Source organism: Octopus sinensis, linkage group LG22 (genome assembly GCF_006345805.1).
Source record: "Octopus sinensis linkage group LG22, ASM634580v1, whole genome shotgun sequence".
NCBI lineage: Eukaryota > Metazoa > Mollusca > Cephalopoda > Octopoda > Octopodidae > Octopus > Octopus sinensis.
This window is the reverse complement of record NC_043018.1, coordinates 13,261,312-13,284,371: the sequence shown is the minus strand read 5'-3', so window position 1 is coordinate 13,284,371 and position 23,060 is coordinate 13,261,312. Positions and strand designations below refer to the sequence as shown.

General features: G+C 39.2%; 1 protein-coding gene across 2 annotated transcripts in view; it reads right to left on the bottom strand.

The window, feature by feature from the left end:
- The window catches only part of LOC115223171 (inositol polyphosphate-4-phosphatase type I A), a 100,131-nt gene that overhangs the window by 52,718 nt on the left and 24,353 nt on the right, over positions 1-23,060 (bottom strand). For both annotated transcript variants that reach the window (XM_029793607.2, XM_029793608.2), the window contains exons 3-6: positions 18,576-18,643; positions 17,337-17,424; positions 15,508-15,711; positions 14,083-14,121 (exon numbers count right to left, since the gene is read on the bottom strand). In XM_029793607.2, coding sequence (XP_029649467.2) covers positions 14,083-14,121; positions 15,508-15,711; positions 17,337-17,424; positions 18,576-18,643 — 399 coding nt within the window. The remainder of the gene's footprint in view (positions 1-14,082; positions 14,122-15,507; positions 15,712-17,336; positions 17,425-18,575; positions 18,644-23,060) is intronic.

Genomic DNA, 23,060 nt, shown 5'->3' with positions numbered 1-23,060 from the left:
GAGAAACAAGGAAGAACACATCTGTATGAGGGGCTGTGAATCAGGGAAGCCTCACACCGAACGCTACAATGTTGCACAGAGAATTATATGGGGAAAATGGTGCGGTTGGGTAACTGTTCTTACGGATAAAATGCTATACACACACACACTCTTATATGTGGGGGAGGGAGCACATATGCGTGCAAGCTTTAAGTTAATTAAATACATTTGTGACACATTTCAACTTTGAAAAGTAAATTCACAGAGGTTGCTGAGGAGACAAAATTCTCTCTTCTGGTAAAACGTGTAAAAACACCACATCTGCCTAGTGCTGCCCCCTATCAGATCCCCAAGCATAGGGTTTTTACACCTTCTACCATAAGAGAGAATTTGTTGTTTTTTTTTCTCTACAGTAACTGCTGTAAATTTGCCTTTAGAAGGTGAAATATGTCACAAACATATATTAATTAAGCTGCTAAAGTTTGCTTATGCCTAAACACTGCTTGGCGACCTAGTAGCACAACTCAGCCAATGCGGTTGACCGTTTCTTTACTTAAAACTACAGCTTTAAGTCTGCCTAGAGTTACCTCTCCTTGGTATTTCCCACTGAGGAAGACTTCACAGACAAACTGTGTCTGGGAATTCGATGGAAGACAGCTTGGAGCAGATATGGTATTTTATATATAAATATATATATGGAGGTGCGTGGCTTAGTGGTTAGGGTGTCAGCAGCATGATTGTAAGATTGTGGTTTCGATTCCTGGACCAGGCGACGTGTTGTGTGTGTTCTTGAGCAAAACACTTCATTTCATGTTGCTCCAGTCCACTCAGCTGGCAAAAATGAGTAACGCTATGATGGACTGGAGTAACGCTATGATGGACTGGCGTCCCGTCCAGATAGAGAACACATACACCAAAGAAACCAGGCCCATGAGCCTGGCTAGGCTTTAAAAGGGCGCATTTATTTATTATTGTGTGTGTAAAGCATCCTGGAGTCATGCAAATGGCACCTGTACTGGTGGCACATAAAAGCACCCATTAGACTCTGGGAGTGGTTGGCATTAAGAAGGGCATCGAGCCATAGAAAACCATGCGATATCAAACCCATGGTACAAACCTATGTATATATATGTGTTTATTGTTATGTTGAAGCCAAGCTGCACTGCTTAGCCCAATGGCTCTTAATATTTTTGACTTGGTAATGCACTAAATATCAGACAAAAAAAAAAACTACAGATGCTCTTCATGTGAAAAATGAAAAAAAAATTACTGATCACTTCCCATGGAAATTTGAAGAAAAATTTTAGAATTAAAAATTAGAAAAAAATATAGAAAACTATTGCTTACCTTATTTTATAAATTTTATGTTCTACAACAAATTTATGAATACATTTTTCCAGGTGCTCAGGAATTTGAATTGATTTTCTAAAGCCTTAAATATATATATTTTTTTATCTATAGCACACCTAGATAAGGCAAAGAGAAGACTAGAAGGCAAAGAGAGGACTAGAAGGCAAAGAGAGGACTAGAAGGCAAAGAGAGGACTAGAAGGCAAAGAGAGGACTAGAAGGCAAAGAGAAGACTAGTGCAAATAGTGCAACCGGTCAGCCTTTGTCTTGTCTTATTGAAACAGTGTACTGAGAATTATAACAAGGTAAACTCTCTTTACATGATAACTATCCTGCTAAAAATAGGAAGTATATTCTCTCTCAAACTGTACCTTCTTTAAAAAAGGTAAAAATGAAATAACGTAGGATGATCACAGCTAAAACATGGTGATCATAGGGGAGGCATCTGTTTTGTCAAGGGTGACGAAAACCCAAATAATACTGCTTCCATCGTTGAAAATATTAAAACAAGGAAGGCTTCTATGCAGTCATGTGAACTGCTAAAAGAAAAAGCCAAACTTCCCTCAAATCATATTGCTGTCTTAAAATGAAGACATCAGAGAACAGGTTCCTATCTTCATCGTCTTCACAGGTTGAACATATTTCAGATGAAGTCTTTGATCGGAAGTTTGCTGGTTCAGGACAGACTCGAGTTTCAACAATGACACGGAAGGATGTATTGAATAATGCAGTCTGCCAATACAATATGTTTGAAATAAAGACAGGATGGTCACAGTTGGACTGCTGTCGTTATGTCCGTGAATGAGTTAAATGAGCTGCTGCCTGCGGACAGTTAATCATACACAGCCTCTCACACCAGAGGTAAGGACTGAATCCACTAGCTGAAGAGGATCAAGATGCTGGTAAATGGTGGAATCTAGTGTGAGGCTGAGTACAGAAAATGGCTTCTCCAGGCTTGTGGAAGAGAGAAACAGGATTGAACTCAGCACAGGAAAGAAGTAAACAAACCAACTTGTCAATTTTTACAAAGTCAATAATGTTTCTACTGACGGAGGAGAGTTTTCTTAACCATGTGACACACGGTTAATCTACAGGAAATTGTAGTTGTGATACCTGTGCTGGTGGCACATAAAAAGCACCATCCGAACGTGGCCGATGCCAGTGCCACCTTGACTGGCTTCCGTGCTGGTGGCACGTAAAAAGCACCAAACAATCATGGCCGTTGCCAGCTTCGTCTGGCACCTGTGCCGGTGGCATGTAAAGAGCACCCACTACACTCATGGAGTGGTTGGCGTTAAGAAGGGCATCCAACTGTAGAAACTCTGCCAGATCAGACTGATAGACAGAAACTGAAAGCCTGTTGTATGTATGTATGTATGTATATATATATATATATATATATATATATATATATATATATATATGTGTCTGTGTGTCTTTGTATCTGTGTTTGTCCCCCACCACTGCTTGACAACTGGGGCTGGTCTTTTTGCATTTCCATAACTTAGCAGTTCAGCAAAAGGGATCAATAGAATAAGCACCAGGTTTAAAAAGTACTTGGATCGATTCATTCAACTAGAAAAATTCTCCAAGGCAGTGCCCCAGCATGGCCACAGCCTAATGACTGAAACAAGTGGAAGATAAAAGATAATTTATCATTTATCTTTTACTTGTTTCAATCATCAGACTGCAGCCATGCTGGGGAAACCACCTTCAAGGGTTCAGTCAAACCAATCATCATCATCATCATAATCATCATTGTCTAACATCCGCTTTCCATGCTGGCATGGGTTGGACGATTTGACTGAGGTCTGGCAAACCAGATGGTTGCACCAGACTCCAGTCTGATCTGGCAGAGTTTCTACAGCTGGATGCCCTTCCTAACGCCAACCACTCCAAGAGTGTAGTGGGTGCTTTTACATGCCACTGGCACGAGGGCCAGTCAGGTGGTATTGGCAATGGCCATGCTCAAATGGTGCTTTTTATGTGCCACCTGCACAGGAGCCAGTCCGGTGGCACTGGCAATGACCTCGCTTGAATGTTTTTTCATGTGCCACCAGCACAAGTGTCAGTAAGGTGACGCAGGTAACGATCAGACGCAGGTACAATCCAGTATTTATTTTAAGTTTGGTATTTATTCTATCAATTTTTTTTTTTGCCAAACTGGTAAGTTACAAGGATGTAAACAAACCAACACCTGTTGTCAAGCAGGGGCAGAGAAAGCAAGGACACACACATATATGAATGTATGTATGCATGTGTATATGTATGTGCATATAGATTTTATTCACTTAGTTTTACATGTTTACACTTTTATTGCCTTCAAAGAATTCTCCTCCATTTGAAGCAATGGATTGGTCTGGATGCATTTCCCACTGCTTGAAACACAGTCCTGGAACAAGTAACGTCACCTTTACATTCAGTCAACATCATCGTCATCCTCCTCATCCTCCTCCAACATCTGTTTTCCATGCTGGCTCAGCTTGGACGTTTTGACTGGAACTGGTAAGCCAGAAAGCTGCACTAGGCTCCGGTCAGTTTTAGCTTGGTTTCTACAGCTGGATGCCCTTCCTGATGCCAACCACTCAACAGAATGTACCAGGTACTTTTTACCAGTCACCAGCACAGGGCCCTTTTACATACTGTGTCTATACAGTCCACATCATCAAACTACTTTATATCCGGTCATCAACACAATTTTGTCAATAGTTGTCTTAACCACTGTTTTTTTTCTTTTTTTCTTTTTTTTATGCCTTGAGCCTAAGGAAGTAACATTGGTTTCAAATATTGGAAAAGGGTCAGCAAGTGTGGACCAAGGGGTAAATCAATTATACTGACCTCAGTGCTCAACTGGTACTTATTTTATCAACCCTGAAAGGATGAAAGGCAAAGTCGACCTCAGCAGAATTTGAACTCGGAATATAAGGACATGTGAAATGCCACTAAGCATTTCGCTCCAAGGTAACAATTCTGCCAGCTCACCACCACCCTGGAGAGAGATTGCGGTGACAGTAGTGTTGATCTTGGTGGTAGGAATAATGGTCATAGGAGTAGAGAAGGTAACGGTGATCATGGTAGAGATAATGGTTTTGGTAGTTGTGATGGTGGAGGTTGTGGTGGCAGCAGAGGCAGTGGTGGTACAGTGTGCAGGACGTGGTGGTGTTTATGTTGAAACAAGTGTATAGCAAAGAGATTGTTTGCAGAATAAATTAGAATAAGAATTATGGAGATGTACTTGCATAGCAAGTGACCTGATCACGTGCTGGAACGAAAACAATAGCAGCATAGAAGGTGTTTATAAGACATTTAAGAAAATTCTGTGCTGCAGCATGGAATTTTGTCAGTGAACAGGTCGCGGTCTCAAAGCAACAAAAATATTTTGGCAAATTAAATTCAAATGTTGAAGTGAATCTAACAGTTTTTGTGTGTTTCTTAAATGGCTTCTAAACACCTTCCACGCTGCAATTGTTAGAATAAGTATTTATAGAATAAATAATTATTAATTTCAAATGATCTTAGGTAGAATACAAAATTACATTGATTAGACATGACAAAATTAAATCAATTTTAATATGATGATGATGATGATGATGATGATGATGGATGATGATGATGATGATGATGATGATGATGATAGATGATAGATGACAAAAAGTCACTGACTCCTGATTGGTCTGAGGTCAGTATAGTGTTATGACATACAATAAAAATTAATGAGTTAATAGTTTAGCATAAAACATGCATATTAGAATTCTAACATCTGAAAAGGACACATCTTGACTGTAATTCTAATGAAATATTATAATGTCTGTGCACTTCAATTTTCTGAAAATGATTAACAATTCAGGAAGATTTAACAAATGGCACCTTTTTTCTCAGGTGTTTGGCATGTAACTTAACGCCAAAGCATTCAGATTACTCTGTCAAATGTAATGCTTATCAATTCAAATTAATCAGCACCGCCTTGACTGGCTTCTGTGCCAGTGGCACGTAAAAAGCACCAACCGATCGTGGCCGCTGCCAGCCTCCCCTGGCACCTGTGCCAGTGGCACGTAAAACGCACCCACTACACTCATGGAGTGGTTGGTGTTAGGAAGGGCATCCAGCTGTAGAAACACTGCCAGATCAGACTGGGCCTGGCGCAGCCTCCTGGCTTCCCAGACCCCGGTCAAACCGTCGAACCCATGCTAGCATGGAAAACGGACGTTAGATGATGATGATGATGATGATGATGATGATTATCTTGTAGTTTTAAGACTGTGGTGATGTGATTGTTTATTTCTAGAATGACATTGTAGGGTAGGTGTGAGAGGTCAGATCCAGCCAGAGTGGACATGAAACAGGTAGAATATTTAGGCTGGATAAGGCCAGGTTGAATGCTAAAGGGTTAAAAGGTGCTTACATTGAATTATGATGGAAGCATTTCTAACACTGAACACGTTAAAAGAGAACAGTTTTGTGTCATACCACAAGAAGTGGCCAGAGCAACTTGGTATCGAAAGATTAACTGTTAGCTAACAGCTTATCACATCAAGCAGTTATCTCATAGCAAAGATTAACCCTTTAGCCGTCAGATTGCTCTGTCAAATATAATCCTTATTCAATTAATCATCATTAACTTACAGCCTCAAGATTTCAATGCTGTGATTGCTTAACTTTAGAATACCTTTGGAGGACAGGTGTAAGAAAGCAGATTTAGACAGTTTGAACAAAAAGTAGAATATGGGGTCCAGATATGGGTTAGGGGTTAGTCAGTGTAAATGACATATCACATAGCATGGGTTAAAGGTTAGTCAGTAGGCTCATTACAAGTGGCATATCACATGACATAGATTAATGGTTTAGTTGCATAGGTGACAGAACTATCACATAAAACTGATTTCTTTATTTCCTACACAACAATTAACATTTCCTCTAATAACAATATCAAACATTAGCTTCTCCTCTCCTCTCCACCACCTGCCAGGGGTCTTTGTCTCCTTTATTTAAAAAGGGAGGAAAACTTAAATGCTAAACAGTCACAGGCACAACTGTGTGCCATGGCACTGTTCAGTGAGTGTGGCGCAAGTTATAATACGGTAACTGGGAACATATGCGAACTGTGGTGTAGTAACAGTTATTGATGATGTTGATGGTTAATCTGAGGTCAAATCTAATGCAGAAGAATTGTAATCAAAGGTATTCCAACAGTGACTCTCCCACCTTTTTAAAGCTATCTAGGACCAAATTATCTTGTGGGTTTCCCTTCTTTTTTTTTTCTTCTTGTTTTAAGGTGGCAGAGTGTTGAGAGATGCTTATCTTCTCTCAGTTACTTGTTTCATTAGACTGCAACCACCTTGAAGAATATTTAGTTGCAAGAATTAACCCCCAACACTTATCTTTTTTTAAAGCCTTATACTAATTTCATCAGTCTCTTTTGCTGAACCACTAAGTTATGGGGACATAAACACACCAACACCAGTTATCAAACAGTGGTGGGAACAAGCACATACACAAAGACACACACAATGGGATTCTTTCAGTTTCCGTCTACCAAATCCACTCAAAAGCTTTGATTGGATTAAGGCTATAGTAGAAGATACTTGCCCAAGGTAACCCGCAGTGGGACTGAACTCAGTACTATGTGGCTGGGAAGCATGCCTGCACTTGTATTCTTACCACACAACCACACCTGCATCTATATTTGGTTGCTATTTTTAGTAAAGTGAACAACCATGTAGAGGTACCATTGCTTGCTGGAGTTATAGTGGGCAGGGGGTGTATATGTATGCATGTGTGTGTGTTTGTACATATGCGCTACAGTGTGCGAGTGAGCTGTAGTGTTGTAGCACATGTGGTGAAGGTTGCTGAAAGTGGAGGATTGTAGAATGGCCATGTTGTAAAAGATGTATAATGTAGCAGCCAGGACATGCAAAGGTTGGAGTGTGGCAGTATGAACATGTGGAGAGTGTTGTAGAATAGATGTCAGCGGACAACTGCTTGGTATTTAACAAGTGGTGAAAGTTGCAGTAGAGAGAGAGGGATTTTTCTTATCTGTAGGGTGCCATATGGTGGGATTCAGGGTGTGGACTACACTGGACGGACAGATGGGGACACACACACAATCAAATCATTTTCGCATCCTGATATCTGTGGGTGAGAGACTATCGTTACAGCTACTGTACATCTAGAAATAGAGAGAACAACAGTGGGACCCAATACCTCTTCTGAACAGAAAACAGGACAAGCTGATCATGCATTTTACAACAAGCCACTTATTTACCACTTATTTACGGCTAAGTGGACTGGACCATTTTTCACAGGCAGAGAGCAAAGACATCAACAAAAATGACAAAAGAGAAGCTGATGAAGAAAGGTTTTGTGTCAGTGCTTTAGGATCTGCGGAGCCCTGAGGTTCCCAAAGGAAGTAGAGCAAGTCCATGAAATTGAGTTCAAAACCAGTTAAGTAGACAGAATTTTCAAAAACCTAGAATCTATGTAAAAAAATATCATCTAAATAAAAAAAAAAGAGCTTTGACAGTGAAGAAGTTGGGAAGTACTGTTCTTCACAGTCTCTCAGAATGCAAGAAATAATAGACAATCATCCCTCAAATTGCATATTACTATCAAAAACACACAACTAGGCAGGGGCAGAGAGAGATTGGGGGCTATAACAGTATGTTACTGCTCCTTACTTTATCAGCCCTGAAGAAATGAAAGGCAAGTTAACCCTAGCAAGAATTGAACCCAGCACATAGAGGAATGAAACTAAATACTATGAAGTTTTACCATCTCATCCAACATAAAACATGAGCAATAATAATAAGACTAGTATAATGAGATGATGATAATCTATAGTTGACCATGATGGAGTTTGAACTCAGAATATAAAGGAGCCAGAACAAATACTATACAGCATTTGTCTGATACTCCAACAACTCGGGAGAGGAGTGGAAGAGTCATTAGAGAGTCAAACAAAATGCTGTGCAGTTTTTAGCTGTGGTGGTTTACATTCTAGTTCAAATCCCTCCAAGGTCAACTTTGTTTTTCATGCCCCTGAGTGATAAAAAAAAAAGGACCAGTCAAGTACTGGTATCAGTAAAAACAACCATTTCCCTCCTTCAAATTTTGAGGCCTATTTTATCAAAGGAAACAAAGCTTACCGCAAGGGGAAAGGAATGCAGATCGTTAATGGGTCACAACTAAATACCAAGAAAATCATCAGCAATTAAAAACATAAACTAAAACCAGAGTGATTATTTTAAAATCTGCTAAAATTGCTGTTTTAACCCATTAAGGTCGGTTCTGGCGTATTGACACAACATGCTTTCTTCCACAGATGATGGGTGGGGCTTATTGACACACTGATGAATTGTGAAGAAGACGGGTGTGGTACATCAGCTACACTTGCAGAATAAGTTATTTGATTATCATCATGCCTTTCCCCCGCCCACTTTTTTGGTGTCGCACACAAAAAGACTTGCTATTTATACCCAGCCTTAAAGGGTTATGATATGGCTTTATGAGACTCTTTTAAGAAAACAAGAGATGGCCCAGAATGGATGAGAGGCTAGACTTAAAAAACAAAAACCATTTTTATACGATAGCTTTGTCTTCAGAAATTTTGCTCTGCAATAAAGATATTGCAAATTTTCTTTTGAGAAAAAAAATACACAAATCACTATTTTACAAAAAAATATTCTCTTTTATTATTCCATATAAAAGTATAAAATATATAATAAAAATCCCTTATTTGTCTCAAAGGGGTTAGATCTATTTATCAGAAAAAAAAAATGTTTTAAATAAAAAAAATTGTTTCTAAATTCCTATAAAAAGAAGTAAAAAAAAACCAACTGATTTTACTCAGAGAATACAAAAGTTGATCATCTTTTTTTAAAAAAGTTGGTGAGATTTTTCTAACCTGCAAAAAGAAAAGATGTCTGTGTAAAAGTATTGAAATGAAAGAATTACTGAAACTACCAGAACTCTGACGGGAAGCTGGCATTTATGGAAAAAAATGGTAATAAGAGTCAAGTTTCATTCAGATAAAGATTTCTCAATCTATCAGCTGTATGATTAAAGATTTACATTTACCCAGTGTTTCAAATGGTTTGATCTCTGGCCATAGTCATCATCAGGTGCCATATTCCTGGATGTCTACACTGTCCTAAACTGTTTTGAACTAAGAACCACTATTTCTAAACTAAGGGTAATAATAATAATATTGGAGGGGATAAATCAATTGCATCGACCCAAAACGGATGAAAGGCAAAGTCAACCTCAGCCGAATTTGAAAAGGGTAATAATAATATTCTTATCCTTCTGACTGATATCTTCACCCTTAGATATAAAAATATTTCAATTATGACTGTCATCAGAGATCAAACCACTTCAATCGGTTTGACCTCCAATCACCATCAGATCTCTTAATGTTTGATGTGCACCTTATACTAAGCATAATTCTGGGGTTTTTTTTTCTTTTGACAGAGAAGTACCCCCATGGTCAACCCTGTCTGGGCCAGCCTATGATCAAAAGTGCTTGAATTGTGATCAAATTGTCCTCTCAGGTATTGTGTTGTCTTCGACTACAATGTCCAGTATCATCTCATTTCAAGAGAAATTTGGCTGGTATTTCTAATCTCCAAAGGACAGTAGTTTTCAACCTGGGGTCTCAGAAATCTGGGGAAACGGGTCAACAAAGAAAGTAAGTGGGGGTCTATAAGATGAATTCAAAATTTGTTGGCTGAACAAACCCGTTAAAGGCCTAGGATTTGTGAGAAGGGTCAATTCTTGGAAGTAAAAATTTGCGGAATCCCTCAATGGCTCACTGAGGCAAATACTCCTTACAATATATGTGGTGTCTAAGACATTGCCGTCATCATCATTTAACGTCTGTTTTCCATGCTGGCATGGGTTGGATGGATTGACAGGGGCTGGCTAGATAGAAGAGTGCACCAGGATTCACTGTCTGTTTTGGCAACCACCTTACAGGGTGGACTGAATGCTTTTGGTTGGAGGTCTGCTGGATCAGGGCCGACCAAAGCAACTAAACACCTCCACCACAATCAAGAACTTTACAAGAATCCATTTCATGGCCCTCTCCCCGTTTCATAGACAATTTGACATTCAAATGTCATTTGTATACTTTTTCCCCAGAAATGAATAAATGAAATGGTGGGGGAGGAGTGCAAAATTACTGCAGTTCCTGATAGTCTCAACTGGAATGCTTTTGAGCTTAGGTCTACTCAACCATGAATAACCTGGGGCTAAACAACATCCTATCACTAAAAGAGAAAGCCTCTACACAGTTGCCTAACTTGCGAGAAATAACAGCTAAATATCACTGAAATTGCACTTTATGCCCATATTTCTAATGTGGCTTTTAGCTACAAAAGTAATCAAGAATTTTTTATGAAATTTGGTAAAACAACTGTCGTTATTCCTTTGGTGGGTAGGGAGGCAAGCTGGCAGAATCATTAGCATGCCGGGTGAAATGCTTAGCGGTATTTTGTCTGCTGCGAGCTGGCAGAAACGTTAGCGCGCCGGACGAAATGCTGAGCGGTATTTCGTCTGCCGTTACGTTCTGAGTTCAAATTCCGCCGAGGTCGACTTTGCCTTTCATCCTTTCAGGGTCAATAAATTAAGTACCAGTTACGCACTGGGGTCGATGTAATCGACTTAATACCTATGTCTGTCCTTGTTTGTCCCCTCTGTGTTTAGCCCCTTGTGGGTAATAAAGAAATAGGTATTTTGTCTGCTGCTACGTTCTGAGTTCAAATTTCACCAGGATCAACTTTGCCTTTCATCTTTTCATGGTCAATAAGTTAATTACCAGCTGTGTACTGGGGGTTGAAGTAATCAACTCATCCCCTCTCCACAAAGTGCTGCCCATGAAGTATAATTTGAAAATAAACAAAAGGTACTTAAATAAAATTATGTTGGAAGGTTTTTACCATAGAAATGGGGACAATCCTAGTTAGGTTGGTATGGAAACAGTTTAATAATGAAAGGACACATTAGGTAATGCAATCCAACAGAGGTCAAATAAGACAGGATGGTCACAGCTAACATGTTTTTGGTCATAGGTCTGAGATCTGTTCAATTAAGCTTGACCTGAGCTACACAACAACAACACACTGCACAATAACATCCACAATAGACAAAAAGGATGAGATTACCTTTTATTACCCAGGAAGCTTACTAGAAATAGTCGACAGCTAGTGCTGTGAAAGTGTAGTAACCAGGGTATAGGAATGGGGTGGAACCAGTTCAGGGAACTATTTTGTCTGAGTTAAGGATAGACAGTAGAGTGCATGTGTAAGAAATGCAATGTTGCATGATAGTAAAACATGATGCAGAAGATGTGCAATGACTGGAAAGAATTGCATGCATGAATGAGCATTTGGCCATAGGGTGCAAGAGAGGCTGACAGTGATGCTAAAGATATGTGATGTATGTGAAGGATGAGAATAAAATGATGAAGTGCTAAGAAATCCAATTGGAAAGGAATGCTGAGGGAGGTTTAGAAAGAAACAGTAAATGCTGAGCTTGGGATGCTGGATATTGTGAAGATGAGAAGGAACAGTAACAAGTAGCAAGATACTGCTGTGCTGAGATGGACTTTTCCATCCATGGAAAACATGGAAAAACAGGTGTAAAATGATGATGATGGCAATATCAATCAATGATCAACCACAAAACTTTAGGTATTGAACTTTTGCTAATTCAACTACTAATTTCAGTATCTCTACGTCTTAATGAGTAAATTTAGATCAGTGGTTCTCAACCAGATTCCATGAGGACCTTTGGGGTCCATTTAAAAGTTTGTTGTGAAAATTTGTGGGCAATAAATTGGTTAAATATACTCTTACAGGGCACAAAATATTAAAAAAAAATTTTTTCCCACAATTCCTAATAATAATTATAAAAATATAATCGGATTGTTTAACCATTTACCATTGACACTGTGTTGAATGTGATGCTTATTTATTCACATAGCTTTGAATTAGTCAATCATTATCTTCCATCTGTGATATTTTGATGAGGTAACTGTCAACTTTTAGAACGATATTGTATGGCAGGTGTGAGAGGCCAGAGCTGACCAGTTTGAGCATAAAACAGGTAAAACTATTTGGCCAGACATGGCCAGTCTAAATGTTAGAGGGTTTAAAGGGCTAAACATCGAATGGCTATGAGGGTCCACTCAAGTAAAATAGGAATCAAAGGGGTCCATAGGTAAAAAATAGTTGAGAATCACTGCATTAGATTTTTAAAACATAATAAGGAGCAGCAATGGTTGTTATGAAGTTCATTTTGTAATCCCATGGTTTCAGGTTCCATTCTACTGTATGGCATCTTGGATAAGACTCAAGTAGGCCAATGACTCATCAACGAAATTGGTAGGCAAAAACTGTACTGAAGCCTGCTGTGTTTACAATTCGTCCTGTAGTTTGGTGGTTTCGTTAGTTTTCACATTTAAAAACCAGTGGAACAAGAAATATCTTCCATGGAAAACAGATAAGATGCAGAGGCATGGCTGTGGGGTGAGAAGCTTGCTTACCAACCACATGGTTCCAGGTTCAGTCCCACTGTATTCCACCTTTGGCAAGTGTCTTCTGCTATAGCCTCAGGGCCAACCAGAGCTTTGTGAGTGGATTAGGTAGATGGAAAATGAAAGAAGCCCATGAAAATGAAAGTTGCTTGGCAACTAGTGTTTGTTTGTTTATGTCCCCCGTAAGTTAGCAATTTGGTAAAAGGAGACCAATAGAATATGCACCAGGCTTAAAAACAAAAGTAAATACTATGATTGATTCATTCAACTAAAAGTTCTTCAAGACAATGACCCAGCATGGCCACAGTCTAATGACTGAGACAGAAAACAGATAAAGGAAGGGTTGGCAACAGAAAAAAAATCCACCCTGAATACTGTCTCAATAAGTCTCATCCAACCCAGGAAACCAGAAAAAAAAAAGGCAGATGTAAAAACAATGATGCTCATGAAGATGCTGTAAATATCTCCCCTGGTCCCCTAAGGACCAGCTAAGAAATTCAATGTTTCCTCTGGTTTTCTGGCTTATCGAAATGAGAGATACGTCTCTCCATAAGTGTATCTCTGATCAGTCTATCGCAGATAACTTTTCCAGATAATCTGGTATATATATATAATCCCTGACAGCTAGCTGATCAGAAGCCTTGCTGAATGAAGTGTTCTGCCTCAGAAACACACCCTAAAACTATAAGTGGATTTGAATTTGAAGTATGAGCGAGAAGGTTGGTAGTTGGACAATCCAATAAGTCAGATACTCGGCCAGGTCACTTCCACTGGAGTAGAATAGCTTGGGATGGAGACAAAAGAGTTAGACATAAAATACAGGGGAGACAAAATTTACTGTGGCCGTCTTACAGGAAGCTGTAGAACGAAAGAGAGTTGCTGCTCAGGGAGAGATAATCGTTTCTAAACATATTCATTTTTTTATCTTCTGTGGAGAAATTTTTTTTTTTTTTTCAAAGAGTGAAAAGGGCATACAACTTATTGCAGATAATTCTTTTATTATTATCATAGTATTTACTGTGTGTACCAAGTGCTTTTTCCTGAAACTGCCACTATTTTATTTTATATCAATAATCTAATTAAACATAAATGAAAGCAATTTGAAGTGCAAAAGCAAACCCTAAATTGGATCTACACACACACACACACACACACACATATAACATAATACTACACACGCATATATGCATGGCAGCCAGCAACATAGAAAGGTCAAAGACTTACCGATGCATATCTCAACACATGGTTCTTCACCAGAAAGATCTATAAAAATAAACAAAACATATCTATATATAATATGAGCATGTGTGTGTGTGTGTGTGTGTATATGTAATTACATATATTTGTGTATGCGTGTATAAATATCTTTTTTGCATTTGTGCATGAATATACATGTATGCGTGTTAATACCTGAACCTTTGCTTTCCCTCTCAACCCTTTCTGTCAAAGAGGCTCAAAATGCCAAAGACTCTCCCATTCTTCCCAAGCATTAAACTAATAAACCTGCTTGTTCTTCCTTCAACTGTCTCCGTCTTTTGTTTTCTGTAAATTTGAACTATGTTTATAAGCATATATTTATGTATACATATATTTATATGTGTGTGTAGCAGGCAAGTATATATATGTGCTTAATTCATATATATATATATATATATATAATATATATATATATATATATATATCATCGTAATCATTTAAGGCCTGTTTTCCATGCTGGTACGGGTTGAGCAGTTTGATAGAATTCAACAAGCCACAGGACTGCGCCAAGCACAAATGTTAGATTTGGTAGGGTTTTTATGACCCTCAAAGAAATGCATACGAAATAATAAAAATAATAATAATGAAATTATTGTATACAGTGCTCAGGTGCACCACAACTTGTCAAAAGTGCATATAAAGCATATGCAGTAATGTACAAATGTCTGGGAAGTGAACAGTGTATGAGTCAGATACATGTTTGCGTGTGTATGTAGGGGAGAAAATCAGGTGTAGTGTTGGCGAATCTCAGGAAGCATGGAAGTTTTGAAGGATGCAGTGGTCCTACAACTAACAACTGATGCTGGCCGTTTGTTCCATGCTTCAGCAACTCTTAGCTGGAAAAAATGTTTCCTGAAGTCATGGGAGCTGTGCTGTTTTCTTACTTTGTAAACATGTCCATGGGTGTTAGACAGGTGCAGTTTGAAGAACAGTAGATGGTTAAAAAGTGATACAGTGCTGAGAGTGGAACCTACAAATGAAAGTGATGAGGTCTGATCTACGGATGCTAGGCCTCTCTTTTGTGGATTCCAACACATGGCAAGATGCTGTGTTAAAACAGTCATGTCCTACCTGTATCAGCATGGAAAAGAGGTCACAGAAAGGATGTTAATAATAGTGACATATACTATGTAAGTAAACAGAAAACTTTCAGAGCATTATTCATAAAACATTTCTACCATCCACCCACCCCACTAGCCACGAGGCCCATAAACTGTTCAACAGAAACAACATAAAGGTTAGCTATAGTTGTATGATAAACATTGCCAAGTTGACAGATTGAAGCAACAGCAATAAACTACTCAGCAACAAACCTGACTCGCAACCAGAATGAAACTGCAGCAACAGAATAACACTGGCCAGAACTAAACTTGAACACAAAATATTGATTACCTGGAGGGTTGGTGGAGCACGTATCTTGTTGAGGCATTCTATCAAGTGGATCGTGACCTGTTTTGCTAACCAACTGTTCCCGTAAACTTTGCAGCTGCATTTTGAGACACTCGTAACTAGCGATGTGTAATGTCTGAATCCACTGATCCCTCTGTTCTTCTGTGCGTGTGGCAAAATGGACAGGATTTTCATCTCCTTCATATACTGCAAATACAAAAAAAAAACAAAAAAAGAATTATTTGGCATTAGGAAGGGCAGCCAGCTATAGAAACCAAAACAAAACAAACAAATGGAATCAGGTGCAGCCCCTGTGCTTGTCAGTTCCTGTCAAACCATCCAACCCATGCCAGCATGGAAAACAGATGTCAAATGGTGATGATGATGATGATGATATTCAAATATAATTTTTAAAAGTTTCCTTTGTTGTTTCATATCCATTTTCCCAAGGAAACTTGTTAGAATATTTGTGTCTTTAGATTTTCTTCTTCTTCTTTTACAGTTAGCAGACATTAAAATGATGACAATGATGATGATGACGACAACACTATCAGTGAAAGTACTCAGCCACTTTCATTCTAATTCACCGAGAAGATACTTCAGTTGATCAAACACCTAAAAACTCATGTTTTGGAAACTCTGACCAAGATCCATTTATTATGCCACATATGTAATTAATTCTTATAAACTGTATCTCAGCTTTAGCCCATTAGGATTCAAACCAGCCAATATCTGGCCCAAATATTAGGTTCAACCTGAGTGGGTCTGGCCTGTCACACCCACCCAAAACATAAATAGTTACATCACTGAAATCTGAACAGTTCAAGACAATACAAGAGTGATTGAAACCAATGTGAATGAATAAGCATTACATTTGACAGAATAATCTGAATGCTGAAGGGTCAAAATAGGTATCCTGTACCCCTATTTGGTATAAGAGGGAACAAAAGAAGGTAACAAGAAGGTCCTCTGGCCATAAAACATTACCTCGGAAAAACCATCCAAGCCAAACCAGTTTGAAAAAGGGAATATAAAATGCTGCTGTTGTTGTCTTCTTCTTCCAACCAGGACTCACGCCATTAGCCACAAAGAATAATCTCTAATTCGAGCCTACTCTAAGCCACTAAGAATGCATGTGGCAACCTGAAGATCCACCCACCACACGCGATAGACTGGCGGTTGCACGGGTGCGAAAGCTATGTTGTTATCCTCATTCCGTAAACGGTAGCTTTTAACGGGTGGAGAGCTGAACCATCCTGGGGTACAGAGGATTCGCAATCTAGACTAGGGTCTGAAAGTTTACCGCACCATAGTGGGTTACACCATGGTTCCTCTGCTTTGTGGCAGAAGTAGGAGGAAAGAGTGAGAGAAAGTTGTGGTGAAAGAGTCAGCAGAAATTTGCCATTACCTTCTGCCGGAGCCGCGTGGAGCTTAGGTGTTTCACTCATAAACACACACATCACCCGGTCTGAGATTCGAAACCGCGATCCCTCGACCGCGAGTCCGCTGCTCTAACTACTAGGCCATGTGCCTCCAGAGAGTGAAGTAGGATAATCCAAATATGTTGAGTAGAGTGAAGAGTAGCCATGAGGTCATGCAATATCTAGTTTACTGTCCAGTCTGTTTGTGTGTGTGTGTCCATTACATAAGTTTACCAGAGGCACACCTATTTTGCATTTAGCATAAATATAGATGAATTCTTAAAACCCCAACAGAAAATGGCTACAACAGATCAAAACATGGAGAGTTAGCAAACATGGTAATGGTGACAGAAAGACAGGAAAATGCCTAAGTCGTAGTGTTCCAAGAAACTGAAGATAAAAACTACTTGCCTAGCATGAATCCATGTAAGTTGTCATCGTCTGTGTCTAATTCTACTGTACATCTTTCAATAATCAACACACCCAATGGATCTGTGTTCTGCAATGAAAAAAAACAGCTGTATTATTATACTACCCTGAAATAATGAATAATTGCTGAAACCCGTAAGAGAGTAAAAGATTATGCATTTACTAACATACATATATATATGGGCCAGGCGAGGCTTCCCAGCCTCGCCTCGCCCCCATGCCGGTGGCATGTAAAAAGCACCATCCGTCCGTGGCTGTTTGCCAGCTCCGTCTGGCACCTGCGCGGGTGGCATGTAAAAAGCAACCACTCCACTCACGGAGTGGTTGGCGTTAGGAAAGGCATCCAGCCGTAGAAACACTGCCAGATCAGACTGGGCCTGATGCAGCCTTCTGGCTTCACAGACCCCAGTTGAACCGTCCAACCCATGCTAGCATGGAAAGCGGATGCTAAATGATGATGATTCACACACACATATATATATATGTATATATATATATATATATATATATATATATACTAGCAAATGCGCCCATCCTTTGGACGGTCTAAGTTGCTTTGGTGGTTTGATTTTCACCAAATAATCAAACTACAAAGAAGGTTTATGAGAAGCACGACAATCTGTTTCTGATTAACCTAGGAACAGCAAAGCCTCCAGAAAAACGGACGCAGGAAAAGTTACTATTGCTTGTTAAGTAAACTACCGATTGAGCTTATTTTTGGTATAGTCTGCTTCTAAACTGGTGCTCTATCAGTGAGCAGGCACTGCATGCAAACAAACCAACTATACACACATGAAACAAGTAATAGTAAATTTTCCTGCATCCATTTTTCTGGACGCTGTGCATTAATAGGTTAAAGTCAAACCCTTGGGTAAGATAAATATGTGTAGAGGTGGGGGCAGTGCTTTGGATTCCCAGCTCCTGCCAAAGCATCCGACCCATGCCAGTATGCAAAACAGATGCTAAGTGGTGGTGGTGGTAGTGGTGGTGGTGGTGTGTGTGTGTGTGTGTCTTTGTCTTGATATCACATGATATTTGTAAAATGATTGTCCTTCATTTCCACTTGTCTGGCCAAGGGAAAATCTTACCTTACTTGCAAACAGGTGAGGGTAGCAACAGAGAGGACATCTAGCCTCAATAAACTCCATCTGACCCCTGCTGGCATGGAAAAACAGACATTAAAATGACAAGAAAAAACAAAACAAATGATGAATTACTCACTGTGAACTCTTTACTCTTGAAATAAAACAGCATATTCCCCTTTAGTCTACAGAATCTTTCCACAAAGGCTGCCAAAGATAATAATAATAATATTACCAAATTTAGATAAACATACAACTACATGAATGTTTGTACATATGCATGCGTTATCATACTTTCATACAAATTTCTTGCATTATCCTATATTTTTGAGATGAGGAATTATGTCCATTATTTACAATGGATGGAGAGGTGCCCTCATCTTGTTTGTTGTTAACACGTTTCGGCTGATGTACTCTCCAGCTTTCATCAGGTTTCAAATCCCAAGCCTTTATTTGACTAACGGGGTACATTGTTCTCATTCCTGTTCTCACTCTATGACTGCCCATGGGCATATAGCATAGTGGATAAGAGCATGGGTCACTAACCCTCAGATTCTAAGTTCGATCCCAGGAGGGCCTTGAAAAATAATATCAACGGCAAAATAACACCAGCAACATACTTTAGGAATGAGAAGAGAGTACCCCATTAGTTAAATAAAGGGTTGGGTTTGAAATTCCACCAAAACACCTGATGAAGGCTGGAGAGTACATCAGCTGAAATGTTGTGATAACAACAAACAAGGTGAGGAGATGTGTCTGCTCATAATAAAAAAAGTTTCTTGCAGTTTGTTTGGAGCAGGGAAAGTTGTCAACATTTCTAGACATTCGTGGTCTACATATCATCAACATTTCTAGAACCCTTAAAGGTCTCATCATCGAGATGAAGTAATGTTGGCAATTTATTGCAGCCTCTTTATAGTGATTAAATTGTGACACCAATTCTACTTCGTCCAAAAGGTCAGACCATGAAGGTCCAGCATCAGTGAGAATGGATTTAAGAACTTTCATGTTCCAGACACACAGCAAGGAACAGGTACAAAAGACATTTTTTAACTGATAGAAAATTATGGAAATAGAAGAGTTGCATTTTGAACACAATATGTCCAAAAAAAAACTTCCCCATGTATGGTTATGAACTTAATTTTGCAACCAGTGATTCCAGCTACTTAGGATAAGAACATTTCTACTATAACCTCAGGCCGACCATTGCTTTGTGAGTGAAAATGGTAGAAATATAAGTGGCTGTGTAGTAAGAAGCTTGCCTCCCAACCACATAGTTCTGGGTTCAATCCCGCTCTGTGCCACCTTAGGCAAGTGCCTTCTATTATAGCCTCAAGCCTTGTAAGTGGATTTGGTACACAGCAACTGAAAGAAGCCCACTGTATATGTGTGTAGGTGTGTGTGTGTATATATATATATATATATTATGCGTGTGTCTTTATGTCTCTTTGTCCCCAACCATCACTCAACAAGTGGTGTTGGTGTGGTTACATCCCTATACCTAAGCAGTTCGTCAAAAGAGACTACTACAATAATTACCAAGCTAAAAAAAAAATAATTACGGGGTCAACCACCACCTCTGATTTAAGATTTTAGGCTCTCTTGGTTTATAGTGAATGTTTGTTATAATAGATGTTGTACATGTACAGGGCGCGTAAGGTATTTGAGGACATACCTTTTTTTGGTCACTGCCGCATTTGTTGCTAACTCTGTATAATCTTTGTTTCAGAAAATAATAAAGGCAGACCCTCATCTTACTCAAGAAAGGAAGAGGCATGCTGTTATTGTGGTTATAAAGGCTAAGCATAGCGATTTAGAAATATCTCAACTTTTAAAAGTTGCCAGATCTTTTGTCTACAGGGTTCGTAAGGAGTTAGAGACTGAAGATAGAAGTGTATCACCTGCATAAAAGCATGAAAAGCATTCTAAATGCTCTGAAATCATCAGAACACCTGAATTTATCCAGCAAGTTCAACAGAGCATTAATTACAATCCCAGAAAATCCATAAGGTCAATTGCAAAAGATCTCCATGTGTGAGAAGGAACAATCAGAAGTGTCCATGAAGACATCATATATAAGTCTTATATGATGAGGAAAGGTCAATTTATTTTACAAAAAGCAAAAGAAAATAACTACATTAGATCTAAAAGGCTCTTGAAAAAACTGAAAAATCCAGCAGAAGATCTGATTTGGTTTTTCTCAAACAAGAAAAACTTCGACCAAGATCAAAAAGTTAACAGAAGAAATGACAGATGGTTATGTGCAGACCCTTCTGAAGTTCCAAGTGTTATGCATACAAAATTTCCTGCAACTATCATGGTTTTAGGGGTTGTCAGCAATGTAGGACATGTGAAGCCTCCTTACTTCTTTCCACAAGGCTTTAGAGTTATCTCTGCCGCCTACATTGAGGTCCTAGAAACAATTGTTAAACCCTGGATAGACAGTGTATGCAATGGAAGGCCATATGGGTTTCAGTAAGACTCTGTACTATCATACATGGCTCTAGTAACACAGGAATGGATGGCTGAAAATTTTCATGGTCACATCGCCCCTAACATTTGGCCTCCTAATTCCCCAGATCTCAATCCATTGGACTTATATGTGGAGCATTGTTGAGAGAGAGGTCAATGAACATGCCCATAGCACCAAAGATTCTTTGAAAACTGCCATAGTCAGAGTAATGTCCAAAATGAACCAGGACCACTTGATTCGAGCATGTAGATGATTTAGATCTCATATAGAAGCAGTTATTGAAACTGAAGGTGGCTTTATTGAATAACATTATAGAAAAGGTTTATTTTCAACTTCACAGCAGTTTTTGATAAATAAAGTTATCATCAGTTATCATATATCTGTTTTTTTATAAACATAAATCTGTCCCCAAATATCTTACGCACCCTGTATTTTCTCATTAAATAGAATGCATAACATTATTGTACATTCAGTTTGTTATACATAAAGCACAAGAAATGTATATACACCCACTGGCCATGGTCTTTAGATGTATATTGATTTTAGGAGATGTCATGACAGAGTGTTGTTCTTTTTCTCAAATTCCTAGCTGGTGACCAGAGGGGGAGGCTGCCCCCTCAACCAATATGTTGCTGTGGGTGCCGCTGGATGACAGACTCTGGTGATAACGATGTTATTCCCCCCTCTCCAATCAGTGGTGCTGGCCTTAGCATGCTCAAGGTTGGGGCACTGCAACTTCAGGTCTTCCTCAATTTGTTTCACCCATCTTTCCCACACACTGGTACTGCTCATCCTCCTCTACAGCGCTGAGACCTGAACAAGCTTGAATTGTTCTGAATGCAGGGTCTTCATAAGATCCTTGGTGTCTCTCTACGTGACTGAATGAACAGTGTTACGGCAGGGTCTGACAATGTGCATATAATGAATGAACTATGTCGGTAACACTGACAGGTGATTAACGAGGAGGAATTCGAGAGTTGTGACACGAGTCACACAATGAGCAATAAAAGTCAATAAAACGTAATATGTGGTTAATGCTGTGCAACATAAATATTTGCGACAGGTGACAGAGTATCGTTGTATGCAATGCATGAATACGTGACCTCGTTATTCAGCAGGTAAGTTTCTCAACCTTTGATATTACTCCTTTTTCCCTCGTGCTAATTTCATTGCCCTGAATCCAGGTCACAAAAGCAATTGTATTCATGGACCGTGGGAAACAGGTTTGCACAGTCCTCTTCTTTGTTACAAATCTTTTGATCTTTTAAAACTGTAAAACATTTGTTCACCTGTCTTTTCTCTTTTTTTTTTGTTCAAGATACTCTCCATAACCTTTTTTAGACAAAAGACCAGTGTCAAACAAGACAATTTTTCCACAGACAGGAGGATCACACACACACACACACACACAAGTTACAATAAAGTGGATAACATACAATTTAATTAAACAATACATACATACTATTTGTATATGTGTGTGTGTTAAATGTGTGATATATAATGGTTTCAAATTTTAGCACAAGACCAGCAATTTCAGGGGAGGGGGTAAGTCAACTGCATCAACCCCAGCACTCAGCTGGTGTTTATTTTATCCCCCCCCCCTACAAAAGGGTGAAAAGCAGAGACGACCTAGGCAGAATTTGAACTTTATAATATAAAAGACGGATGAAACGCAGCTAAGTGTGCTGCCTGGTATACAATTATATATGTGTCATGTATGTAATATAAAGACCCCCTTCGGTCATGAATGACCATGGGATTGCACCTAGAAAGTTACCCTCCTAGACACAAGTCCGGGCAAGGTTGTTTATGGAAGGCCAGCAGTCGCGCATGCATACCAGCCTCCCCTCTCCACGCCACCAGTGTTATCCAAGGGAAAGACAAAGGGGCCGATACAGCTTGGCACCAGTGACGTCACAACTCATTTCTACAGCTGAGTGAACTGGAGTAACGTGAAATAAAGTGTCTTGCTCAAGAACACAACACGCAGCCCGGTCCGGGATTCGAGCTCACAACCTCACGATCGTAAGCTCGACGCTCTAACCACTGAGCCATGCATTACATGGATAATACATATACATCACATTCATAAAACATATACAATGCTAAAACACCCAGAAGACTGTGATAGTCAATAAAATAGAAATACAA